The sequence below is a fragment of the Struthio camelus genome, chromosome 22, assembly GCF_040807025.1.
Source record: "Struthio camelus isolate bStrCam1 chromosome 22, bStrCam1.hap1, whole genome shotgun sequence".
NCBI classification, from domain to species: Eukaryota; Metazoa; Chordata; class Aves; order Struthioniformes; family Struthionidae; genus Struthio; species Struthio camelus.
In genome coordinates, this window is record NC_090963.1 from 7033032 (window position 1) to 7055260 (window position 22229).

General features: G+C 43.8%; 1 protein-coding gene across 13 annotated transcripts in view; it reads left to right on the forward strand.

Annotated features, from left to right (window-relative positions):
- The window catches only part of APLP2 (amyloid beta precursor like protein 2), a 71674-nt gene that overhangs the window by 3253 nt on the left and 46192 nt on the right, over positions 1 to 22229 (forward strand). For 7 of the 13 annotated variants that reach the window (XM_068916471.1, XM_068916473.1, XM_068916474.1 and 4 more), the window contains exon 1: positions 17842 to 18013. In XM_068916471.1, coding sequence (XP_068772572.1) covers positions 17921 to 18013 — 93 coding nt within the window. In that variant the 5' untranslated portion in view covers positions 17842 to 17920. Of the gene's footprint in view, positions 1 to 5084; positions 5230 to 17778; positions 18014 to 22229 lie in introns of those variants that run through there. The other 6 variants (XM_068916476.1, XM_068916479.1, XM_068916482.1 and 3 more) reach the window with 2 other exon arrangements.

Genomic DNA, 22229 nt, shown 5'->3' on the forward strand with positions numbered 1-22229 from the left:
TGCAACAGCGCTGTAACCCTCCATTGGATCCCACTTTTCCCTCCTCATCTCCTGTCTTCAAGTCTGTATGTTCATGGCTGCATCACCTTGTTCACATGCTGCCATTTCGGCACTGCCTCTCCTGCTTTTGCCTATTTTGTCTTCCCTGTGGCCGCTGCAAGGTTGGTTTCTCCGGACTGCAGCACCTTCTCCCACGCAGAAGCACGTGTGCAGACATCCTCCCAGCGAGCGCTGCTCTCATTGCCGACTGCGGCTGGAACAAGGATACTGTAGCTGTGTCCTCCCCCTATTTAGTTTGCCTTCAACTGTCTTTGACCTAACTTGGTTGCTTGAACTTTTGTCCATTTGCCTAGTGGGAGACCTGCCACAAGAAATGTTTGCCTTTAAAAAAAGCACAGAAACCCCAAAACCTCTTGCCATCTGGACCAGTTTTCCTCAAAGCTGCTCACTAACCCTCCATCTCATCCCCCATCTCCTAGAAAGCTTTGTTCTTTTTCTGTGTGTACCTCTTTGTTTCTGGATTTGCTGCAGCTATTTGATTCCTTCCCCCCCCCCCCCCCATGACATTGTCTAATTCTGAGAAGATGTAGATTAAAACATGCTGGAGAACAATGCTCAAATGCTGTAAACTCATCTGAGTTATGTAAGCAGGCTGTGCCTGATGAGCCCCATTGACCTCACTGAGCTACATCTGTGCATGACAAGTAGGTACTTTCACAGAGATTTCCAAATAGCACCGAATTGGACTCTGCCTTGGAGTGCCCATCTTTTAACTTCCCTTTCACAAGTCAGTGGCTGCCTAATTTAAAGCAGCAATCTAGAAGATGGAAAAGCTTCAGCTCTAAGAGAGGCTTCTGTTAGAACCTTTTAAATTATAATGCAACTGAAATGTGATTACTTTCTATCCCACACAGAGAATACCAAGCATGGCAAAGGTGGTGATGTGAGTTTACTGATTTAGAGCAAGCCAGCATAAATTTAATTAAGGGGATTACTGCATCAAAAGCACATACAGATTTAACAAACTCATCTATATTGGTTCTCAGGGCTTCTCTTTGCCCTCCCCAAACCAGTTTGATTAATTTAGCTTGCTTAAAAAGAAAAACCAAAGTGTTTCATTAAAAAAAATTATGGGTGTAAGTGTGCTTTAACATCTACCTAATAATCACAAAATCAAAAAATGAAGAGTTCAACTTAACATTAAATGAAAACCATACCATTATAGAAAGCATTTTATCACTCATGTGTTCATAGTTGGCTACCCCTTTCACTTGAATTACGCAGGCCATTGTTGTTTCCCAATATTGAATTTAAAAATACATATAGGCAACAGCCAAACTAATACATGAGGAAGTAAATCACATAATCCCATAATAATCTTTACCATGCATTTGGTAAACAGTGTCTCAAGTCATAGGAAAGGTGAGATTCAGTTCACCTTGAGAAGGTGTTCAACACACCAAGCTGTGGTGTAGGAACTGGACAAGTATGTTCTGACTACAAGAACTCCTATACAGGAAAACATTTTGTCCCTTACCTGCCAGTATCTGGCTCTGTTATAATGACACTTACTAAAGCTGCTGCTTCTGACGGTAGCTTGAAACCTCTTCAGCCTCAGAGGAAGGTTAAAAACAAGAAAACCCAGTATTTCACTGGTTTTGATGAAAATTGCCTTTATTTGCAGGCTGTTTAGGGGTGAGGACCATATTTTTGGTCTTTTTATGCACAACTACTACTGTAGAGTCCCAGCCTGTAAGCCAGGCAGTAAAGCTTTGTCATAGCACCAGCAAAAGCCCCGGCTCAGAGGCTAGGGCAAGTACAGAAACATCAGTGCAGCAGAGCTTGTGTTTCAGGACTTTTCGGTTCTCAGAGCATTTCCCAGAAATCCGCAGTGGACAGATACAGTTCAACTTCAAATCCAGGTCAGCTACTTCTCCTGCCCTCCTTTTGGAATTACTATTCAGTACATACATATCTATTCCCTGGGAAACATGTTAGACCATGAAGTGATTAGCCCTACAACACTTGATTGAAAGTATCTGCAACTTTGTTGGCTGATGGTTTGCTCCAGTTCAGGCACCACAGCTATTCATTTCTGTTTATGCAGAAGCGTTATCACTAGTAGGATATATTTGTGCATCAACTGCAAAGTAAACACAATGGCTATTTTTGCTTCTCTCCATTAAGCAGACTAGGATGACTCAGTACCCTAATAGCGATGCTTTTCAATATTCTTGAGCTTGTTAGAAAGTTGAATTAACAGAAATAGAAATGTTAAATGTTTTCTATTGAAATTAGCACAGTATCTAAGCATTATAATGAAGTATTTAGATTAAAGGATCATCTCCATCTCCAAACCTGAGAAAGGACCTGTTAATACATTTCCTTCTGGTAGTTGCTGTGAAGAGAAAAAACAGTGAGATCATGTAGAGACAGTCTTACCCAGCCTCTTTTGGGAAGGAATGGATCTTCAGAGATGTTTTCTATTTGCAGATACATTTAGTAAAGAAAGAAAAAAGCTAATTTGAAAGAGCCCTCTCAATGATAGCTTCTATTGGAAATTCAAATAGCAGCCATGCCTTCCTAGAAATCACATATGATGACCTTATTTAGCCCAACTACAGCCTCTGGGCTTTTTGTAGACCAGCAAAGTGAAGTTCCACCTGCCTGGGGAAGTCTCCAGTACTGTTTTCAATATGAATTAAGATTCAAATACAAGTCTGTAGGGTAGTAGGTCTTTCCCCTCCCCCAGACAGGGGAAAAAAATCAGATCCTTCTCAGGGGTGTAGGAGTGGGGGGGGGGGGGGGAAGAGGGCAGTCATCCCAGCCAGTATGTCCTCTGCATCACAGGCACCATGTCCTACAACCTGAGCAGATGTTTTCTGAAAAGCCACTAATATTTCTTACATTCACAGCCTTGACTGGGAAGCTCTAGAAAGTCACTGTCTGAGAATCAGCAAGCCAAGATTTATCTGAGGCCCATCCCTGCTTTTTTGTTCTTGTGCCAACATTTTTCTGTAGCTTAAACAGAGTTTTCCCTTCTTTCCCCAGTGTTTATTCTCCCAATGTATTTATAGACAACAGTCATATCCTCTCCTGGACTTTGTTTTGATAGAGGAAGCAAACTACATTCATTTAGTTTTCTCTTGCATAAGAGGAGAAATCACATATGGTCTCCCTAGTCTTCAGTTCATCTTACTAGCCCCTCCATTGGTATAGGGCAACATAGCATTAGAAAAGAAGTTCTCACTTCACATGGCATATCTTCTAAAGTGACTTTAGATAGCTTTGTTGATTTCTGAGGAGAAGGAAAAACCTTACAAGCCTCTAGCTCTCTCCCAAAGGGAGATCTCTCCCAGCTGGTGAGACACCTCAGTGGAGGTGTTAGGGATTACCTACCAGAGGGTGCCTGACCACCCTGCTCCTCAGGGCAACTGTAGCAAAGCAGTCATCTAAACATGAACCCATAGCGCAGCCATGTTTAATAGCAGTACTACCTCTTCCATTTTTACACTCTGGTAAGTCACCCCTGCTCAAATGGATTTTATCAGTGCATGTACTGAGGCACAGCAAGGAATAGCTCCTTCCTAAGGGATGAGGAACCAGAGAGGAGAACCACACCAGCCAGAACCCTAACCCACAGTACCTGAGCAAGGTGAGTACCTCAAGGCAGTGCCCAGGTCCAGCCAACAGTCCAGGTCACCAGGCAAGTTCATAGTGATGTGCAACTCTGAGAGGAGGCTCTGGATAAACAAGATTCACAGCCAGGCACAGAGCTAACTATAGCTAAGCCAGAAACCAATATCCTCCCACAACAGCTCAGACAGAGATAGAAAGCCCAGGGCTGAGCTTAAATGGGACTCCTGGAGCCATGGGTGGGGCTGGTTGGGGTGGAGGCCCCAGGTGAGACTGGTCAGGGCTATTAAGGCCACCCTATTAATGAGCCAGGTGCCTGGTATTGTGGTACTTTGTTGCTTGGGTCTATGCAGGTAAGCTTTTGTTCTTAGTGTAATCCTGTTTTAGGCAATGGCTATTTTTGTAATGTTTTTGGGATTCTGCCTTAGCACGATGTTGCTGATATCATCTAAACATTGAAAAATTATGGATGTAGCTCAGAAGAGCAGCCTAGGGTGTTTGAGAAGGTTATGTCATCTCTTCTTATAGATGCTGTTTTTGAGGGGTTTGAGCATTAGCAAGTTTCTTTCCAGGTTTCTGGTCATCAGGGTTGAAAAGTTGGTTTTTTGAAAAGGAAAATCATGCACTTCTCTGTTTACATAATGCTGAAAACTCTTGGTAAGAGTGAAAATATCAGTTACTGCCTAGTGCAATATGATCAATGTCTGTGGTGTTTGATACCGCAGTATCTTGTGCAGTTAACCCACCCTGTGGTGGGCACTGGGTGAGCAGGCACCTGCAGTAGTGTGGGGCTGCAATGACTTAGATGTCACTCTGGGTTATGCTCAAAATGTTCTTGCTGAGCAGTTCTCTGCATTGGGTATGTCCTTTGAGAGGATAGTTGTCTTGGTAGAAAAGCAATGTTTGCTTTGACTGATCATCTCAAAGGAAGAGATGTTTTGAAGCTAGAGTAAGCTTAGAGGGGAAGCATATTCTACCTATGGCATAGACAGATACCTGAATGCCTTTGAAAACAAGTGCCTTAGAAGAACAGTAGGTATCAAATGGAGTAAGCATATAACAAGTGCCAAGACTTGTCAGAGGGCTTAATGCTGCTTTATTTCTAAAGCTGACAAAAAGAAAATGGTATCACTTGAGGCAGCCACTAAGACTGAAGCTGCTGCCTCTGCCCTGGTGCAGATGGCTACAGATGAGACCCTCCTGCTGTCAGCCAGACAGGGAAGATGTGGAAATTAGCTGCACAGAGCCAGGAATTCTGGCAGATCCTGGATCGTGCTTTAGAGAAATGACACTGCATAAAGGGTTTGGATGTTGTATTCATCTAAGAGATAATGTGTTAATCTGCTTCCCCAGTATCTCTTAGCATAGCGTGCAGGATATAAGCTGCATGGTCACTTTTACCTAGTATCTATTTTTCTTTTTCTTTCTCCTGTTAATTTTTATTATAGGAAATGTCTTCCTCATTGTCAAAGCTCATGTGATAGTGTTCAGGTGCATCCAAATGTGATGTAAACCAAGCATGCCCAGAGACCTGGCCAGCCTGGTGCTGAATCCAAACAGAGGGTGTTTTCTTCCAAGAAGCAGACTTGCACGGTAAGGAGAGCATTCCTTCTTTCAAATGCAGCTAAGGCAGAACTAGCATTTCTCTGTGATTGTGGAATTGTTCAACTGTTGCTTTGAACTTTGGTAACTTCAGTCTGCTTAGAGTGGGGGGGGGGAAAAAAAACCCAGCATTTCCTAGCCTGACCAAGAGGCTACAGTTCCAGCGGAGAGTCCTTGTGTCTCCTGCAGCATGTTAGGTTTTCTCTGTCTTAATTTTGCAGAGATCTGTTTGGAAACTTGTGTTGTGAGTTTAACTCTCAGAGCGAAGTTGATATTTTGTGGTGCTGTAAAATCCATTTTTTCTGGGAAGACTGCCTTTAAGGCTGATAAACTAGAGCATAGGTAGAGCTGTGAGTTTTATCAAAGGATTCCGGTGTTTGACCCTTGGTCTTCAGAATGCTTTGAAACTTTGCTCAGTGAATTTGCACTGAATAGCAAAATGCCACAGTAATAGCAACTTAGGAGTCATTTTGATGAAGAGACTTGCCAGCTGCAGGCCTCTCCAGTCAGTAGCCAGTTTTAATATTGAAATGTCTCCCCCTGCCCTGGTAACTTGGTCTCAAAAGTTTTTAAGGTGTTAAGTTATTTAGGAAGGTAAAGGAGGGGAATGCACCAAAGATGACTAGGTCATTTTACATGTCTCAGACCAGTTTGATAAGGCTGAATTCATCTCCTTGGCAAGTTCTGCTTCATCCAAGGATATCCTGCTAAGTTGAACAAGCCACTTTGTGTCCTTGCAATCCTTCTAAAATGCAAGAGGCTGTGATTAAGCTCCTCCTTCTGTGCTAGTCTTTGTAATGAATTCCAGAGCCTGACTCCTCTTCACCCTCAGCTCACTAATTCCCTCTAGAATGCCAGGCAACCTCTTTGTGATGCCTGGTTTTGTTTCCTTTTTCCTTGGTACCTCAAAACACCTCACCCTACTTTAAAACTGTAGAAACTCCCAGGCCAAAAGCTGCTTGAATGTGGAGTTAAGCCTATTGCTCTTGCTTTCCCATCCTGTTGTGTAGGTACGGATGATCACAAATGGTCACTTTAGTGGAACAAGGAGATACAACTTCTCTCCAGCACTGTACATGGAGTAGGGTCTTCTGTGCTTTGAAGTCCCTCCTGCTGGCTCAAGGACTTGATATAGTAGCTGAATGCACAGAGCAGGTGCTCTGTGGTTTCTGTTCTTGCTTTGGGGTTTTTTGCGCATACTCTTGCTAGACAGTCAGTGACCTGAGGAGCAAAGTGTACTGGAGGTTGCTGTAAGAGCTAGTTTTTCTGACCTGGATCAGAATGTGCCTGTACAGAGAGGGCACTTTTTTCCCTGGGGCTGAGTTGAGTCAGGCCTTCTCTCACCAGCTTGGGCTCTGTGGAAACTGTAATAATGGACAAACTGTTGTTCTTGGTATTGACCTGGGTTGCAGCTCTTGTCCTGTAACTTGAGTGTGCTGGATGAGCTTAAATCTTACACCTCTGTACTTCTATTCTTTCCGCCAAAAAGGAGAAAATGGCACACACTGTAGGCCAGCTCCAGACCTGGGTGAGCAGTGATACTGATTTCATAGGAGTAGCGTTTTTTGACTGCACACGCAGTACGTAAGAGGAATGTGTCCCTCTTGGGTACCTTTACTGCTAGTCTGAAATGGCAGAGAGCATTCCTGGCTAGCAATAATCATAAAACAGTACTTGCACACCACCCTGCAGGTTTCCTGTATTTGGACTAGCTGTGTTGCCTTTGTCATTCCAATCTACCTACACCTGCATGGAGCTCCTGCCTCCAGTGAGGAGGAGGCAGGGGGTAGCTGACTGCTGTGGTCAGTGCGAGTAACCCTCTAAGGCATGCCCGTGTCAGTCATCGCAATGCCGTCTTCTCCCTGCAGGGTAGCAGTTAACAGGGAACTTCCAACAAATGTGTGAAGAAAATGCTCATTTTTAATTCTGGCTTTTTGGACCGTGGTCTTGATGATTCTTTGGCCTTTCCTAGGACAGAACTTCTGTTAAAGCTGATCCAGTGGAAGTGGAAAGCCAGTAAAATTAAATTACTTTGTGCTAGCTGTGTATTGAAATCAATGTAGTAACATTCTGACAGATGGTGAACTTGTTCGCTTTCCATGAAGGAATTACTTAAACCTCATTTACTTTTCATAGTTTCAGGTTGGATTTGCTCTTTACTATTGTTTTCAAAGCTAAATAAAAAACGCTGCCAAACTTTAAATTGTGAAAAGTGAAAGTTAACATAGCTTTGCTTTTTGTCTTGTTTGCTTTCTATTATACTGGTTGAAGAAACTAGGAAAAACTGTACAGAATGCTATTTCATTTACTATGTTGCACTTGCTCTATTTAAAAGCACATTGAAGGCATAAATAAGTCTAAGACACTATGGCATTCCTTTAACGTTTACTGACGTTCCCAGTCTTTCATAAAGTATTTTTTTTACAGCTGACATCTTGGTTGATAAGAGAAACAAGAAACAAAATGAATGAGCCCTCTGCTGTACAGAGTGTAGGGTTTTTTGATGAAATACTCGACAGTGAATCATGCGATTGTTGAAGAGCTATTGGCAAGCATTGGAGACAAAGGAGAGAGGCTTGCCATGTGTTATTTTTCCATCCCTTGCTTTAAAGAAACACTTTTCACAATGGGAGAACCTTGAAAGAAGAGAACAAATCATGTAGCTGTAAACTCGTTTGATTGTTTTTCTTTTTAGTTTTTCCTTAATATTTGGATTTTTGACAAATTATTTCCTGCCCTATGCCAGATGCTTTTTCATTCATAAGAAGTAATAGTCCTTTGATATCACATAGTATTATACCACAGTCCTTATTGTGACTTCTCAAATTTAATGTACTGCAATCCATTCTTTGGTTGGAGGCTTTCTAGACCTAGGGTTTGATGCAAGTCACTCTGTAGTGATGGAGAACAGAGCCTGGAGGACTTTTACGATATGCAATTAGTAGAAAAATGTGGAAACGAAAGGTGAGCACAAGTTTGAATGTTCAATATATTTCCCCCTTTCTCCATGCGGACAGGGGTCTGCTCCCGTTTGTGTTACTGCATCTGTTTTCTGGCCCAGCTCTTGCTTTGCACCCACTTGCTAAAGCAAGCAGTGCATGATGATATCCAAGCACGAATCATTTGTAGTTCTTTAACTCTTTAGCAGCGTTAAGCTCTTGTAAGCGCAGACTAAAACTTCACTGCTCCCTTTTAAAAAATGTAATCTGTGGGTTTCCTATTGCAATGACACAATTCTGTCCTTTGATGCTATTAGGCCTATTAAAACTGGTGCATGTGTCTCTGTGTGCCCAGAAATGAGTTCTTTGAAGGGTTACGTAAAGGTGTATTTTTCAGTAGAGAGAACAAATGCAAGGAATCCAGTTGAGTGAGTTAGGGCCTGATCATGTGAGAGGAGCGCAGCACTCAAATTTAAATGCAGGGTAGAGCTCTCGGCCTACCCAAATCTGAGTAAGGTCGTAGGGGTGTGCCTGGGTGTGCACACATAGATGTCTGTGTTTAAGCATAAATTATCTAAGTACATAGTGATACATTTACTTTTTTCCTTAAAAGTAAACTGGTAATTATGAAAAGTTAGGTGGATGATATTCCTTTTGAAATTAAGTGAATATTGGCCTAAAATCTTTGTTAGGTGCTTTCATGGATAGCTTTTTAGCCTTTTTAATCAATAAAGAAGCTGGCACACAGGTCTGCCATCCAGCTATAGTTTCCCAACTGGGAAAATAGACAGTATAGAAAAGGTCTCATTAGACTTTTTTTTACCAATAAAGGAGGTTGTTGTAATACCTGGTAGAATATTGATATATTTAAATGTGCTGATATGAGAGATTTTGTCAAATGGAAGACGTGGTTGAATGTTGCCCTTGTTTTATTCCACTGAGCTTGCACCAGGTTGCATGTGGAAGAAAAACTTAGCCAGAAGCAGTTTTGAGGGGAATTATAAAATGCAGATAAATGAAGATGTTTGGCTGACCAGAAGAATCTGTATTCATGTAGCAAATGTTATGTTACTCATACTGCAATGCTTTCTGAGGTATATTTTTGTATTGTTTCCCATTTTAAATTCAGCTGTCAGGTCCCCAAAAGGGAATTAACTACTAGCCATTTGCCTTTTAAAGGGAAAACTCAAACCTCCATGGAGTGCTCTGCTTAAGGCTTCCCTTATGTAATTTAGCCAGTGAGCTGCATCTTGGTGGAGGCCTTAGGGAGTCAACCAAATGACCGAGACAAGTCAGGAAAGGTGAGGCTCAGAGGAAGCCTTGTAGTTTGATTTATAAAATGCAGGATATGCTGATGTCTGTGTGACACTATGCTGCAAATTGGTGTTATTGTGAAGCAAAATATCTTTCTTGTTTGGGGGCGGGGAAGGACCTTCAACCTCTGGCAACCCAGGATGGCTAGATCATGGGGCTGCTCTCCTCTGGTGTGTGAGGAAAAGCCATAGGAAGAAGTTATGAAATAAAGATGGCAACTTCCGATTCAGCCTCAAGATGGGAGCGACAACAGTAGGAAAGTTACAGGAGAAGTGAGATGAGCTTTGCTGAAACAAACTTGAGGGCTGACTCATCTTCTGAGAAACTGTGATTCAGGAAAGTGAAGTGGGCTGTTGGGCCCCTTAGGCCACAGGTTTGCAGGTGGAAGCTGTAGGTGGCCCACACCTTCCCTTGGAGACATGGGGATTCATCCTGTAGTCAAACGTTGTGGTTCCTTTCAGTTGTGTCTTGCTGTATGTCTTTAGTCAACTAAAGCAGCCTTCAAATACATGTCTTTATTTCTTATTGCCGAGAGAATCTATTTTCTGACTTTAGCAGACTCAGAAGGCAGAAACAAAAGTATGGCTGCTACTTATTTTCTTGTAGTCCTCCAACAAATTACACCTTTCAAAGGTTGTAAAACCCTGCTGCAGAAAAAGAAGCCATGCTTTTAAATCAGTTTATAAATAGTGCTGGAGTACTGTCTGTGTTTGGGGCATTGAGAAAAATATATTCAGCCCCCAGTGTGGCGTGAGGTCTGCCAATATGAATTCTTGTGCCAGGGGAATTCCAAAAACCCACCAATTTCCTGTGAACCTGCTGTTGATGACTAGACTGCTAATTAGCACAAGACCCCTTGACTCCTTCCCAAAATGTGGTCTGGTGATGGAGCAGGAAGCCAATGCTGCTAGGTCTCGTTCTGCCTGGTGTACAACTTCCTTGTCTCCAGGGTTCTCATTTCAAGAAAATGAAGTATTTCTATGTTGGCACATGAAGAATGAATGGGTAGTGAAAGCCATGAGGCTTCTAATGATGATTATAACAGGAAATGTATCCTATTTGTTTAAATAGACACCTACACAGTTGGTGTCATTCTGTGCCGATATCAAATGTGAGTGCCTAAGGAGGGGTTTTTGTGGAGTGAGTTTGCTTTTAAGTGCAGCATAAAAATAAGTGCTTAAAAGTATCGTGTGGCTGATAGAAAGAGCAGTTGCTAGTAGCTTTGCAGTCTCAGACATGAGACATCTGCTAGGCTAGTTAAAATTCCTTATTGCCTGTCCCTGTGTCATCCATTATTACTTCTCAACACACCCTGTTGCTGGTAAACTGAGTAACTGCAAACAAGTGATGGGAAAAAGAGGAGGCTGGTTCAGTGTGCCATAAAACAGCTTGTTAGCACAGGTGAGTCCATGCTGCCTGATGTAATAGGCACTGAATCAGATCTGATTGTGGAGGGAGGGGTGGAATGATGTTGTTGCATTGCCCTTAGAATCATTTGCAGCACCTTTGAAGATATGCTCATCCTGCAGGACAAGTCCTGAGGCTTTTATATTCTGTGGTGTTCATTGCAGTGTCATTTGTTAAGATGATTTGGTGTTTAATTCACCAACGAATGCAGAATGAGGAATTCCGGCTGTGAATCAGATCTCTTCCTTTGCTTGCCAGTAATACAAGCCATTTTCATTTTCAGGTTTCCTTTACTGTACAGGACAGAAATAAATAAAATGGAAAGAAGTTAAAAATTGTTCTTCTGAAGCAACTCTCTGGCATCAATCTTAATCCTTCTGTTATGTGCTATATCATTAAGCAGTCTACTGTAATATTTTACATTTGTGGGACAAACTCAGATCTAATAGAGAAGATCCAATAATACTGTCTTTGGAGTTGCAGCTAGTTATAACATATTTGAATTTCGATCTTTCATCTCGGAGACCTCTACAAAATGAACAATCTTTCACACCAGTGAAATGGGACGGTCTGGCAAGCGAGTGTGGGGAGAGGAGAGAAATGTTGTCCAAGGACAACAGAAGTCTCAGCTCTGTAATGAGCTGATAGCTACAGAAAATAAGCGGAGTTGTTGTTGGATATCTTTAAACTGTTTTTTCTTTAAGCTTTCATATGACCTCTAGTGTGAACTGTGCACTGCTCAATTTAAGTTGAAATGGTTTCTTTGGCCTTGATACGTAAACAACTGATCCTGCTGTTTTTGGAGGCTCAATGACACTTCCATCTGCATAGGTGGACTGGAAGAGAAGGGTTACAGGAAACCTTCCTTCCATTGTATGTATGGCCCAAAAGGGTGAGAGTTAACTAATTTTCTGCAGTGCAGCCCCTCCTTTCTTCTTCCTCAGTGTCACTTCTCGACTATGCTGTGTTTCCAGAGTCCCTGTGTGTTGAGTTCCAGGTGCTGGGCCAAGTGTTTGGTAGCTGTTGGAAAATGTGTCAGGCCTTATTCTGTCTTGAGATGCATTTGGAGACCCAAAAGGACGAGTGTAACACTGAGTCTGTATATGCTGAAGACTGATGGCTAGCAAAAAAGGTAGTTGGGCTCTCCTATTTCTGCTTTTGGGATCCTAACACTCTGAGCACCGGTTCATCACCCAAAGGGAATGTATGGGTGAGATGATTTTCTTCACTGGATAGTGAATCCTACTGATGTGCAGATCTCTTCCAAGCAGGAAGACTTGCATCTTTCAGCTGCTGCTTTTGTCTTAGGCAATCTTCCTCTTCAAACTAGTGAATCATCCAGTCAAGTTTCCCATGATCATTGTTGTTCTCCTCCATCTAGAGAAGGAGAGGAAATTGTAGACTTGCTGCACCTTCTGGATGTTAATAGGCACATGCAGAGTATTGAAGGAGCAACAGCTTCCTTTATCAGCCATGCTCTTGTACTAGGCTTAAGCACCCTCCATGGGTGCACTTTTCACTCTCAAATGCTTTGTTAACTGATGTGTGCTGATATGCTTCAGCCAGCAAGGAAGTTGAATTTATAAGTGCAAAACAAGGGGTAACTTTGGAGTTTGCCCTTATGAGAGAGGCTATTAGGGTTATTTCCTTAACCATCTGCTCTGTGGGGTTTGCCATTAACTTAACACAAAATACTGCTTAAGTTCTCCCAACGAAATCTTAAAATACTCTCATGAAGTTACTAAGTGGAAGCCAAAATCATGGCACTGTTATAGGCACAGAACAAAGCAGCAGGAAAATGGCCCTCAGGAGTTAAGGATTCTTTGAGGTAGTGCAGGGTAGACTTTTCCTGCCTTCCCTGTTAGGCCCTTTAAACACACCCTTGAGTAGAAACAGAAAGGCTTGTTACTATCCACAAATACAGTTGTCTGCTACCATTTACTATATTGCTTCCTTTTCGCGTGTTCCTGTGCTGGTTTTCCTCATGTCTGCAGTTACTACTTTATTTGTGTTTCCAAGGTACAGCTGCACTTGCAATACAGCTGTTCTTATTTCCTTTTCATCTTCTCGCTCTTCTGAATTTCACTGCATTCCAGTAGAAGTCAGTTTCTTTTTTTAAACTCCTGCTTCCACTGCATTCTCTCTCAAGGCCTAGGAGGCCTCTGCACCTTTTCTGTTGCCCCTTTTTCTGAGGCACCTTTATCCTCTCTGTATACCTTATTTTAACCCCAGTTTCTTCAGTGACGCTTCCTTAACTGATGTTACTTTGGCAGGCTTTCCGCACCTTGTCTGCCATGTGAGGTCTTTTTGAGCTACAGATGGAGGGTTGAATTCCAGATAGCCAAGATCCTTAGACTTCCGTGATCAAGTTTTGCTGTTAAGTGTAGATGTCCATTTCCAAAGTAGGCTGGCAATTTTCTGATGTTTGTTCTTCCCAAAGGCAATTATATAGCTGGATGCCAGGTCAAGTTTTAGTTGACTAAGAAAGGTTTTGCATTGCTTTATGCTTCTCAGGCAGCCTTGTTAACAGCCAGAAGTCTTGTCCTAAGCACAACATGGCTCTAAGTTGTGGCAGCTAACTATTTCATTCTAGCAGGTAGGCTAGTATTTCTGGAAGTACTGCTGAATTCTGCTTGAATAAGAAGTCCAAGAGTTTCCCTCTCCACCTGGATTCTACCACACCACATGCTGTAGTCATTTTCTTAGGTCAGTTTGTGTTCTACCTCCTAAAACCAAGGCTGGCTCAGCTCTGCCTCTACAAACACTAACTGGCATGCGTCTCACTTACAGCTAGTCCAAGGGAATGATTCACCACACTTAAATCTTCAATCAAGCTTAATTAAGAACTCTATAACATTGCTGTTTAGGCCAGTTCAATTTCTTCCTTTCACTTGTGGAGGTTGAGAATGGTGAGAGTATTTGAGGACTTTTCTGCTGTGAACTTATCCTCCAACTGCTTGCTGGATGGCAGCGAGTGTTTGCTGAAGTTGCTGCACTCAGTGACTTTACTGCTACCAGCTGCATCCTAGTCACTGACTTCTGTTCACCCTTTTTATCAAGAGTTCAATATTGCCCTTTTGGGGCAGACTTTTGCAGTCATAAATATGCTCTTTCTATTTAAGTTGTGACCTTGCCAGGGGTAATGGATAGAGAGGTTCATTTGAAACATTACTTACAGAATAAAAGCTCTGGAGGTTTTCTCGCTCTGGCCTGGCCCAAGCTGAGGATGAGTTTCTTGTGGTTCTTTAGCACAGTGTGCTGAGGGGAAAAAGCACTAGAGGCTGTAGCACGGGCCTATGAAATAGGGTTCTTGGGAGAAAATGAAAGCTGTCACAGGGTTAACAACAGGAAAGGTGTGTTAGGGGGCTGCTGCAGCCTTGCAGCAATTCAAAGTGCCTGTTGTCACAGGCAACAGATAACTAGCAGTTCTAATCTGGAATATAGCTACAGAGAAAAGGGAGCCATGACCACTGCATGTGTCAGTGTATCTGTCCTAGCTTAATTTGCTGCTACTGTGTTGATGACTTGCCATCTGCAAGTGGCTACCATCGAAGCCTTTCAGGATCCCTGCTGTTTTCAGTGATTTTTAACTGCTAGATTCACATTTGCATTTTGCTCTGCAAACATGCTGTTAGGTAGCTCTGGATGGCTGTCTGCATTATGATGGAGATCACTCTCAGAACAGACATCTATCAGGAGAGCCGAAAGATGCTTCACCTGCCTGCTGGCTCAGGTCTGGGCTGTGTTCCTTTGCTTCACAGTAGGGGGAACGCATCCCAGACCTATAGAAAGCTCCAGATGTTTGTAGCTACTGGATTAAAAAGGTGTAGAGACTCTAGGCAACATAATTTGTTAGTTATCTGCACTTCTGTAGGACCTTGCACCTGAGGATCTTAAAGGGTTTTGCTCCCCATTACTGCCAAGCAAAATGAGACAGTGCTAGAGTGACTTTCACAGGGTTGCACAGCTTGGTGTAGAGTGATTCAGTGGGAGCTGAAGGATCATTGGGCTTTAGAAGTTAATTTTCAGCCATTACTGCAAGCTTACACATAACCATCTTGCACTCCTGTTCCATGCCATAATGCTATTAATACAACTTGCAGTGGCAAATCTTATTGTAGTTTTTCCTTTCACTGTCATATACTCTATGGCTTGGGTGCTACTCCCTGTCTCGATCTCTTTTTTTTTTAATCCTCACCATGGTCACATGAATTTAGTTGCATCTGGAGCTGTTGGTGACCACCAAGAGAAGATGATATCCTGGTTTAAGCCTCCTCTTTCTGAGGAGGATTGTGAGATCCTTAGATGAAGGGGAATCTGTCATTCTTAATGAGTTCAAATTTTAATTTTTGTTTTTAGGCAGTAAGCAGATAGCACTGGTCTTGGTTTTGAACTGGAGTGTGCTGTGTTCTAGTCCCATGACGGGACTTCAGTTCTTGCACCTTGCTGTTCCTGCAGTGTAGTACTAGGAGAAGGCTGTGTTACTGGAGGTGAGAACGGAAGATAAGGTCATGCCTTGTGTTTGTCTGAACAGACTTCCATAAATTTCACCAAACAAACTTTCAGAAAAGTGAGGATAATCATGCTGGTATCAAGCCTGTTTCGGTAGAAATATTCCAAAGTGAATCAGGTGTTTGGTATGTCTGCATGCAGCTGCCTCTAAGCCAACAGCCACTCTCCTACCATAAAGTACTAGAGGTGATCCGATAGACTGGGCATGGGACAGAGGACTAGGTGCGTTCTAGTTCTTCTGCAGACCTGACCTCTGGCAGTAGTGCCATATGGCCATAGAAATTCAGACTTGTGAAGGTCCTCATATTTTGCATGCCTCTGTACTTGAGATGTTTGACTTGCATTCAAGATGTACTTGGTAACCTGCAGATTGCTACTTCAGTTTCTGCTGTGCCTCAAAAGTCAAGTCTTTGCATACCCCAAATTCTAACGAACCCTTAAACTGACAGTTATTTTCTCTTGTAGCCTTTTTGCTATGTGCAAGATGCATTGCCTCCAGAGGAGTTGTGAACATTGATACTCACAAAGCACTATGTAAATATTAAGTATTAAAAGTGTATCAACTAATATAGCACTTCAAAATACCTTCAGATGAAAGGCTCTGTCCAAGGATTTATAAACAGCTTGTACTTCTTGGCCTGCAGAGAAAGAAAGTCCCTTTTTTTTAAAGGCAGAAGCTTAACTTGGAATATGCTCAGCTATTTACTTGTATATTCACATTGTGCAATAAAATATTTACATGTAAATGTATTAATTTTCAAAAAACTCATTGAATCAATTTTCCAACTGAGTTTGGCCAAGCTGAAAAGAAAATTACACATGCCACAAGACTGCAATAAAAGAGATTTAAAGGCTTTCAAATACTATAAAGAGACTATAATAAGTGACTAGTGGACCAGTCAGCTGCTTTAATTAAAACTGGGCTGCTTATTGATCTATAGTACAGATTTACCCCTTCTGCAACATTTCAGCAATATTCTCTTCAACCATTTCAGAAAATAGCACTTGTAAGAGACACTAAAGAATATGCAAGTTGGAGTGTGAATGTTCTATAACTGATATTTTGTATGAAGACCTTTTCAACCCTGCGTAAGCACCATGTTTATTCTCAAGCAAAAATGAAAGCGAATATATAGCTATCTGTACTACTTCTGTGACTTAACTCTGGGATTGATGACCTTTGTTCTTTAAGAACAGACAAATAGTCTTAATCCGATATAAACCAATACATTTTAAGGTGCTGTATTTGAAAGCTGTGGAGGGGGAAGGTTCATATTGTTGAAACCAAGGGGATCTTCAGCTGTTACTACTTCAAGGCGGGTATGTTTTCTGTGATTTGATTGTAATACATTTGCCCCCTTGAGAAAGCCAAAGAACTATTACTAAGGAATAAAATGGTTCTTGCCCCTACGGAAATGGTACAGGATCAGCAGCTGCGCTTGGTGTCTGTGTTTTGTTCCTGAAGGACTTGATCTTTCTGTGTTATGAAGAGTGTGGTAAAATTACAATAGTTTTAATGCATGTTTGGTACAACTGGTTTTAAAGCTAAAAGCATGTCCTTAAATAGTGGCACCAGCTGTGACAACATCTGCACAGAAAGAAATTTGCCCTAGTTACTCAGGTTGGCTGTCCCGGTTGTCCAAAAGGCCCAGGAGAGAGCTGTTTCCAAATGAACTGTGCCCAGACAGGAGGAGGAGATGGTATTGCCCAATTTGAGATAATCCTCGGTGCCAGAGCTTAACTTTATTGACACAAGTAGGTAACACACGTGTCGGTAATCCCTTCCAGCTTGCCTCAGTCCTTGTGTGCTCCAAGGCACCAAGCCTCATGTGGGTGGCTGGTGTGAGGGAGCCACCTACTACTCTTATGTGATGTTTGTCCTAAAAACCAAAACCCTGGACTGTCTTGTCTTAATTAAAAAAAAGAGAGAACTTGGAGTGTGCGGCTACCATCACCCTGCCGAGCAGGTGTAGAGGTGGAGACCGTTTTGGGGCTATGAAACTTCATAACAGTGGGGGAAATAAGAAGGGTTTTTGTCTAGACACCCCGTGCAGACCCATGGCCGCATAGCCCCGGCATGCCTTCCCTTCAGGCTCCTCTGTGTCACGACGGCAGTTTATCGCTCTGCCAGCTTAAAAGAGGGGTAAAACCCCCCTCTGCGCTGTATTGTTTTTGGCCCCCCGGGGACGTACCCCTCAGCTCGGCCCCGGCCGCCATTTCCCAGCAGGCAGCGGGGCGCTCGCTTCCCCCCGTGGGCGGAGCGGCCTCCCGCCACGCCCGCGCCCATTGGCTGGTGCGGGGGAGGTGGGCGTGGCTTCCCCGCTCTGCCTCCTTCACTAACGCGGGGGCGGCCTTCCCGGCCGGCGCGGCGATTGGCCTTTCCTCGGGGGCCGTCCCTCCGCCGCCGCCTGCGATTGGCCGCGCCGCGGGGGCGGGGCTTGGCGAGGCGGCTCCCGGCGGCGCGCCGCGAGGGGGGCGCTGAGGCCGCAGTAGCGCTTGGGCGGCGGCGGATGGCGGCGGCGATGGGCTCCGCGCTGCGCTTCCCGCTGCTGCTCCTGCTGGGGCTGGCCGGCCCCGCGGCCACGCTCGCCGGCTACATCGAGGTGGGTAGGGCCGGGCCTGCGGGGCTTGGGGCAGCCGGGAGCCGTTGCGGGCGACCGTTAGGGGCGCGCGGGCAGCCGTTGGGGGGGGGGGGGGCTCCGCCGCGCGTGCTGGCGGCTGCCGCCGCCTCAGCGGGCACCGTGCGGCGCGGCCCTTCCCGCCGCGCCCGGCTGCCTGCAGCCCCCCCGGGGGCGGCCCGGCCCGGCCCGCGTCGCCGCCGCTGCGGCGGGCTCGTCCTCCGGCGTGCGCCGGCAGCGGCGCCGGGGACGGAGCGCAGGCGGCGGTGACCTTGTTTGGCGGGCCGCGCCGTTGGCCCCGGGGGCGGCGGCGCGGGGGGCCGGGCGGCGGCGCGGGAGGGGAGGCTTCGGCGCAGCGGAGCTGGGACTCTCTCGCCATCTTACCGGCTTGCGCAGCCAGCTGGCGTTTGGACGAATTAGGGGAGGGGGCTCGCGTTACCTGTCACCCGCTGCCTCGTGGTCACGACGGCGGCGCGATGTGTGGCACGGTCAAGGTGTCTTTCCTTAACGTGCGCGGAGCTGATGGCGACGTGGAGTTTGACCCAGCTCCCGCAAAAACCCTTTTCGGCGTGGGTTTCACCTTGTTTTCGGTAAAAACCCTCCAACCCGTCACCGCAGGCTGCTTATCTGGTCAAAGATTGCCGGATTAACTGCCTCGTTTCTCCGAGATACCTGGTTTTCTTGAGAACTGACCTCTGCGTTCTTGGCACAGTAGCAAGAGCCGTGAGCTTCAGATTGGTCTAGAAGCTTAGACGAGTAGCGACGGGTAATTTCATAGAGGAAAAACCTTGGTTAAATTAATCCACTTGGCTGCTATCTGCTTGATAGATCCTGAATAAATCTATGATTTTGAACTGTTGCGTTATCTTCCAGAGTAAAGCTTTAGCCAGCTGTAAAGGATGTGCGTTTAATATGGAAATAGCTTAGCTGTCGCAATTCATTTCGATATGAGAAAGAAACGGTGGTGGGGAACTTGCTGCTTTATCCAGCTTTCTCTGATTTGGTTATGTATGTGACAAGGTGGATAGGAAAAAATCCTGGCAATTTAAAACTTTATGCTGTAACCTATCTATTAGGGTGAAGCCCCAAAGCAAAGAGCGAAGTACATGCTGAGCTTCAAACGTTGCAAATAAATAGTTTAATAATCTAAGCCTGAATTGTGTTTGGAAAGGCAAAACTGCTACGTTTGCCTTGTTTGGATGAGTATTTTAGAGCTGGGCAAAGATCAGACTTGTGGCTACTCGTAAATGGTTTGATTTGAGAGTTTACAGTAGAATTTGACAAGCTTGGTTCAGCAAAACAGCTACCTCGCTGTGATACAAATATCTGAAGCCCTAAGCTATCTGTAATTACTAAAGGACAATAAGCATGCTTGTTTAATATTTCTAATAGACGTTCTGTGAAGTTAGTCTAGTCTGTGACTTTTTCTCTGCCTGCTTATTCAGCTGCTATTAAGGAATGGCATTCCACCTACTTGGCCAGTCTTTCGATTAAATTGCTATAAATTAATGGGACATGACAATAAACGTCTCTGGAAAAACTTGTCCTGAGGTTATTTTGCCAGAAAGACAACTTAAGACTCGGCACGGCTGGTCTGAGGGATTCTAGCTGATGCTGAGATCAGGTTACTTGGTGGTAGAAGACCTTCCTGGCTGCATTAATCTAATCTCTTGCACCTGTTTAGAAACTCTTCCAGCCGTAGGTCACTTCCTCTGTCGTGTTTGAGACAAATTCAGCTGCTGTTCGCATCCTGCCTGGAAGCTGGCGATGCTTACGGAGTTGCGTTATAAAACGCCGGCTTCTTTCTTGAAAAACAAAACTAGCTCTAACTTGTTTCTGCAACCTTGCGTCCCTTGCAAGAAGCAGAGCCTAGGATTCACCAGTCACAGGATTAGTAAAGGTTTCAGCACGGAGGGAACGCAGCAGCGTCACCTCTGAGTGCCCCGGGATCTGGGGCTGCTGAAACAGTTACTGTCCGTCTGCCTTGTCTGCGTTCTCTTCCAGGCTGTGCGTCCGCTCCTAACCCTCTCCAGTCCAGCGTGTGTTAACGCAAATCGGTACTGGTTTGGGGTTACGTTAGTGCATCAGGCTGTAATAAGTGGCTCTTCAGAGCCGCTGTTCAGCCATTTCTGCAGCAAAATTTACGTCCTCTGAAGGCATGGCAGCCACCTTAGCCTGCTGATGCCAAATGTGATTTGTAACATTTTAATTTTAGTTTTCGCTGCGTCCTCTACCGCTGCCTCGTCTGTGAGGAACTGCAGTCTTTCTTGCTGCTAGGTTTTCTAAAGAGTAGTGTCTTAATGCAGAGCTTAGGGAGTGAAATGGTTACTGCTCTTGTTTTTTACTATGATCTCATTACTAGATGGTATCAGGTAATGTGGTGAAAAATATGTAAGGGATTGGCTTTTAGTAATACAGATGGCACTTAAAATTGTACTGGAGTTAAGGAAAATGCATAGCAATGTCTGCATTTGCTAGTTTAGTTGAACTGGCACAGTCCCATTAGGTGGATTTTCTTTCACTTGTTTATCTTAGCTACCAGTCCCTGTCCCTAGAATACCCAGTAATCTTCTTATCTACTACAATTTTTCTTATTCTGCTCACAGAGGCAGGGGAGTGGCAGTTTATTTATTTATTTTTTTAATTATTGGTATATAAGCGTTTATACTGAAAAGGGCGTTCCCAAGGGCTTGTCATTGGTGACAGTCAGTCTCCCTCTCAGCTCGTCATGTGTTGATGGTAGATAAGCTTCAACAATATCTCTTCCAAATGAATTTGAATATAAGAGCTTAGAAAACCATTGATAGCTGCAGTTAATGATGTTTTTTCTCCCCATAGTAATGTGTGTCCTACGGTTATGTCTGAATTCAGTGACCCCTGTCTTTTGCTTGTGAGGTCTGTGAGAACTTCGGATAGGACACTGACACCAACTGAAAAAAGGAAATAATCTTTTCTAATTTGATCTGTGTTCTGATGATAAACTACTTTTGCTGTGCCCTCGAGGCCTTTGAAGATGCAAAGTTTCTTTTTTATCACTTGACCTTTTTGTATAATCAAATCTGAGGCTATCCAGACTCGATATCACTTTTTAAAATCATATTTGTTTTTAGTGGTGGTCTTACAAAGCTATCGTGAGTGCTTGGTTTCTCGGATAGTACCTGTCCGTTTCAAATGGCCAGGTTTTGGGGTGAGGAAAACAACACGTTATCTTGCAGCGGAGCTGTGCGGTACGTGTCATTATTTTTGTCTGGTACACTGAGATACACCAACAGAAATATCAGTCTTGTGCCATTTCTGCAGACCTTAGGGACTTGTAATTGCCTGCTGCATTGAACAAAGAACTCCACCTAGGGGAAATTTCCACTTCTGTGTTGAAGTCCTGAGTAGAAACAGCTCAGTACAATTCCAGTCTTGCATGTGGCCTTTCGTTTGCTTTCTGTTCCCAAAACTTGACTTCCCAGTAAGTGTTAGGAAATATCTTATGCTTTCATCTGCAAGCAATTATATCTGATGTTGTTTTAAAAGCCTAAAGAAGGGTTTCTGTGAAGCATAGATACATATAAGGAAATAAAGCAATCCAGACGTATGCGTGATATTGCAGAGAGGCTCTGGAATTTCTGCTGCATTATAGAACGCTACATAAAGGTAAGCTCTGCTCTTTGGAGAAGGCCTTCAGCTCTCCTTGTGTTTAATGCGTAAGAGCGTCCTGCTTATGGCCACTCTAGAATGTTGTTTAGGCATTAAAGTCTCTGGATTGAACGTTTCTGTTAATATATTCATTACGACTCCTGAGAATTATTCAAAATTCTGTTATATAGATGGCTATAGATGGATTTGAGCTTTATTTTTACCTATTGGCCATTCTTCAACACCGTATAATGCAAGGAAGGATTAATGTAGTGTTTCTCTTCTATAGGCCAGTTATATTTTTCTGTAGAAAGGTTCTTGTAAAAATTGTTGACTCCCTTTTTCCTGTGCGCCAGCCTTTTGGAGGCGCGTGGATTAAATCTTGTTAAAATAACTGATTTTGACTGTAGAGCATCTGCTTCTGCAGATGCACTTAAGCACTAATGTTCTTCAGGTAAAATGCGAGAGGAGTATGTAATTTCCAAATTCTTCTGTTAGAACAAGAAAGCCTTTACCTCTGTCTCTAGGTACTTTGAAATGCTTTGGCATTTCAGGTTCTTCTCATAACTACTTA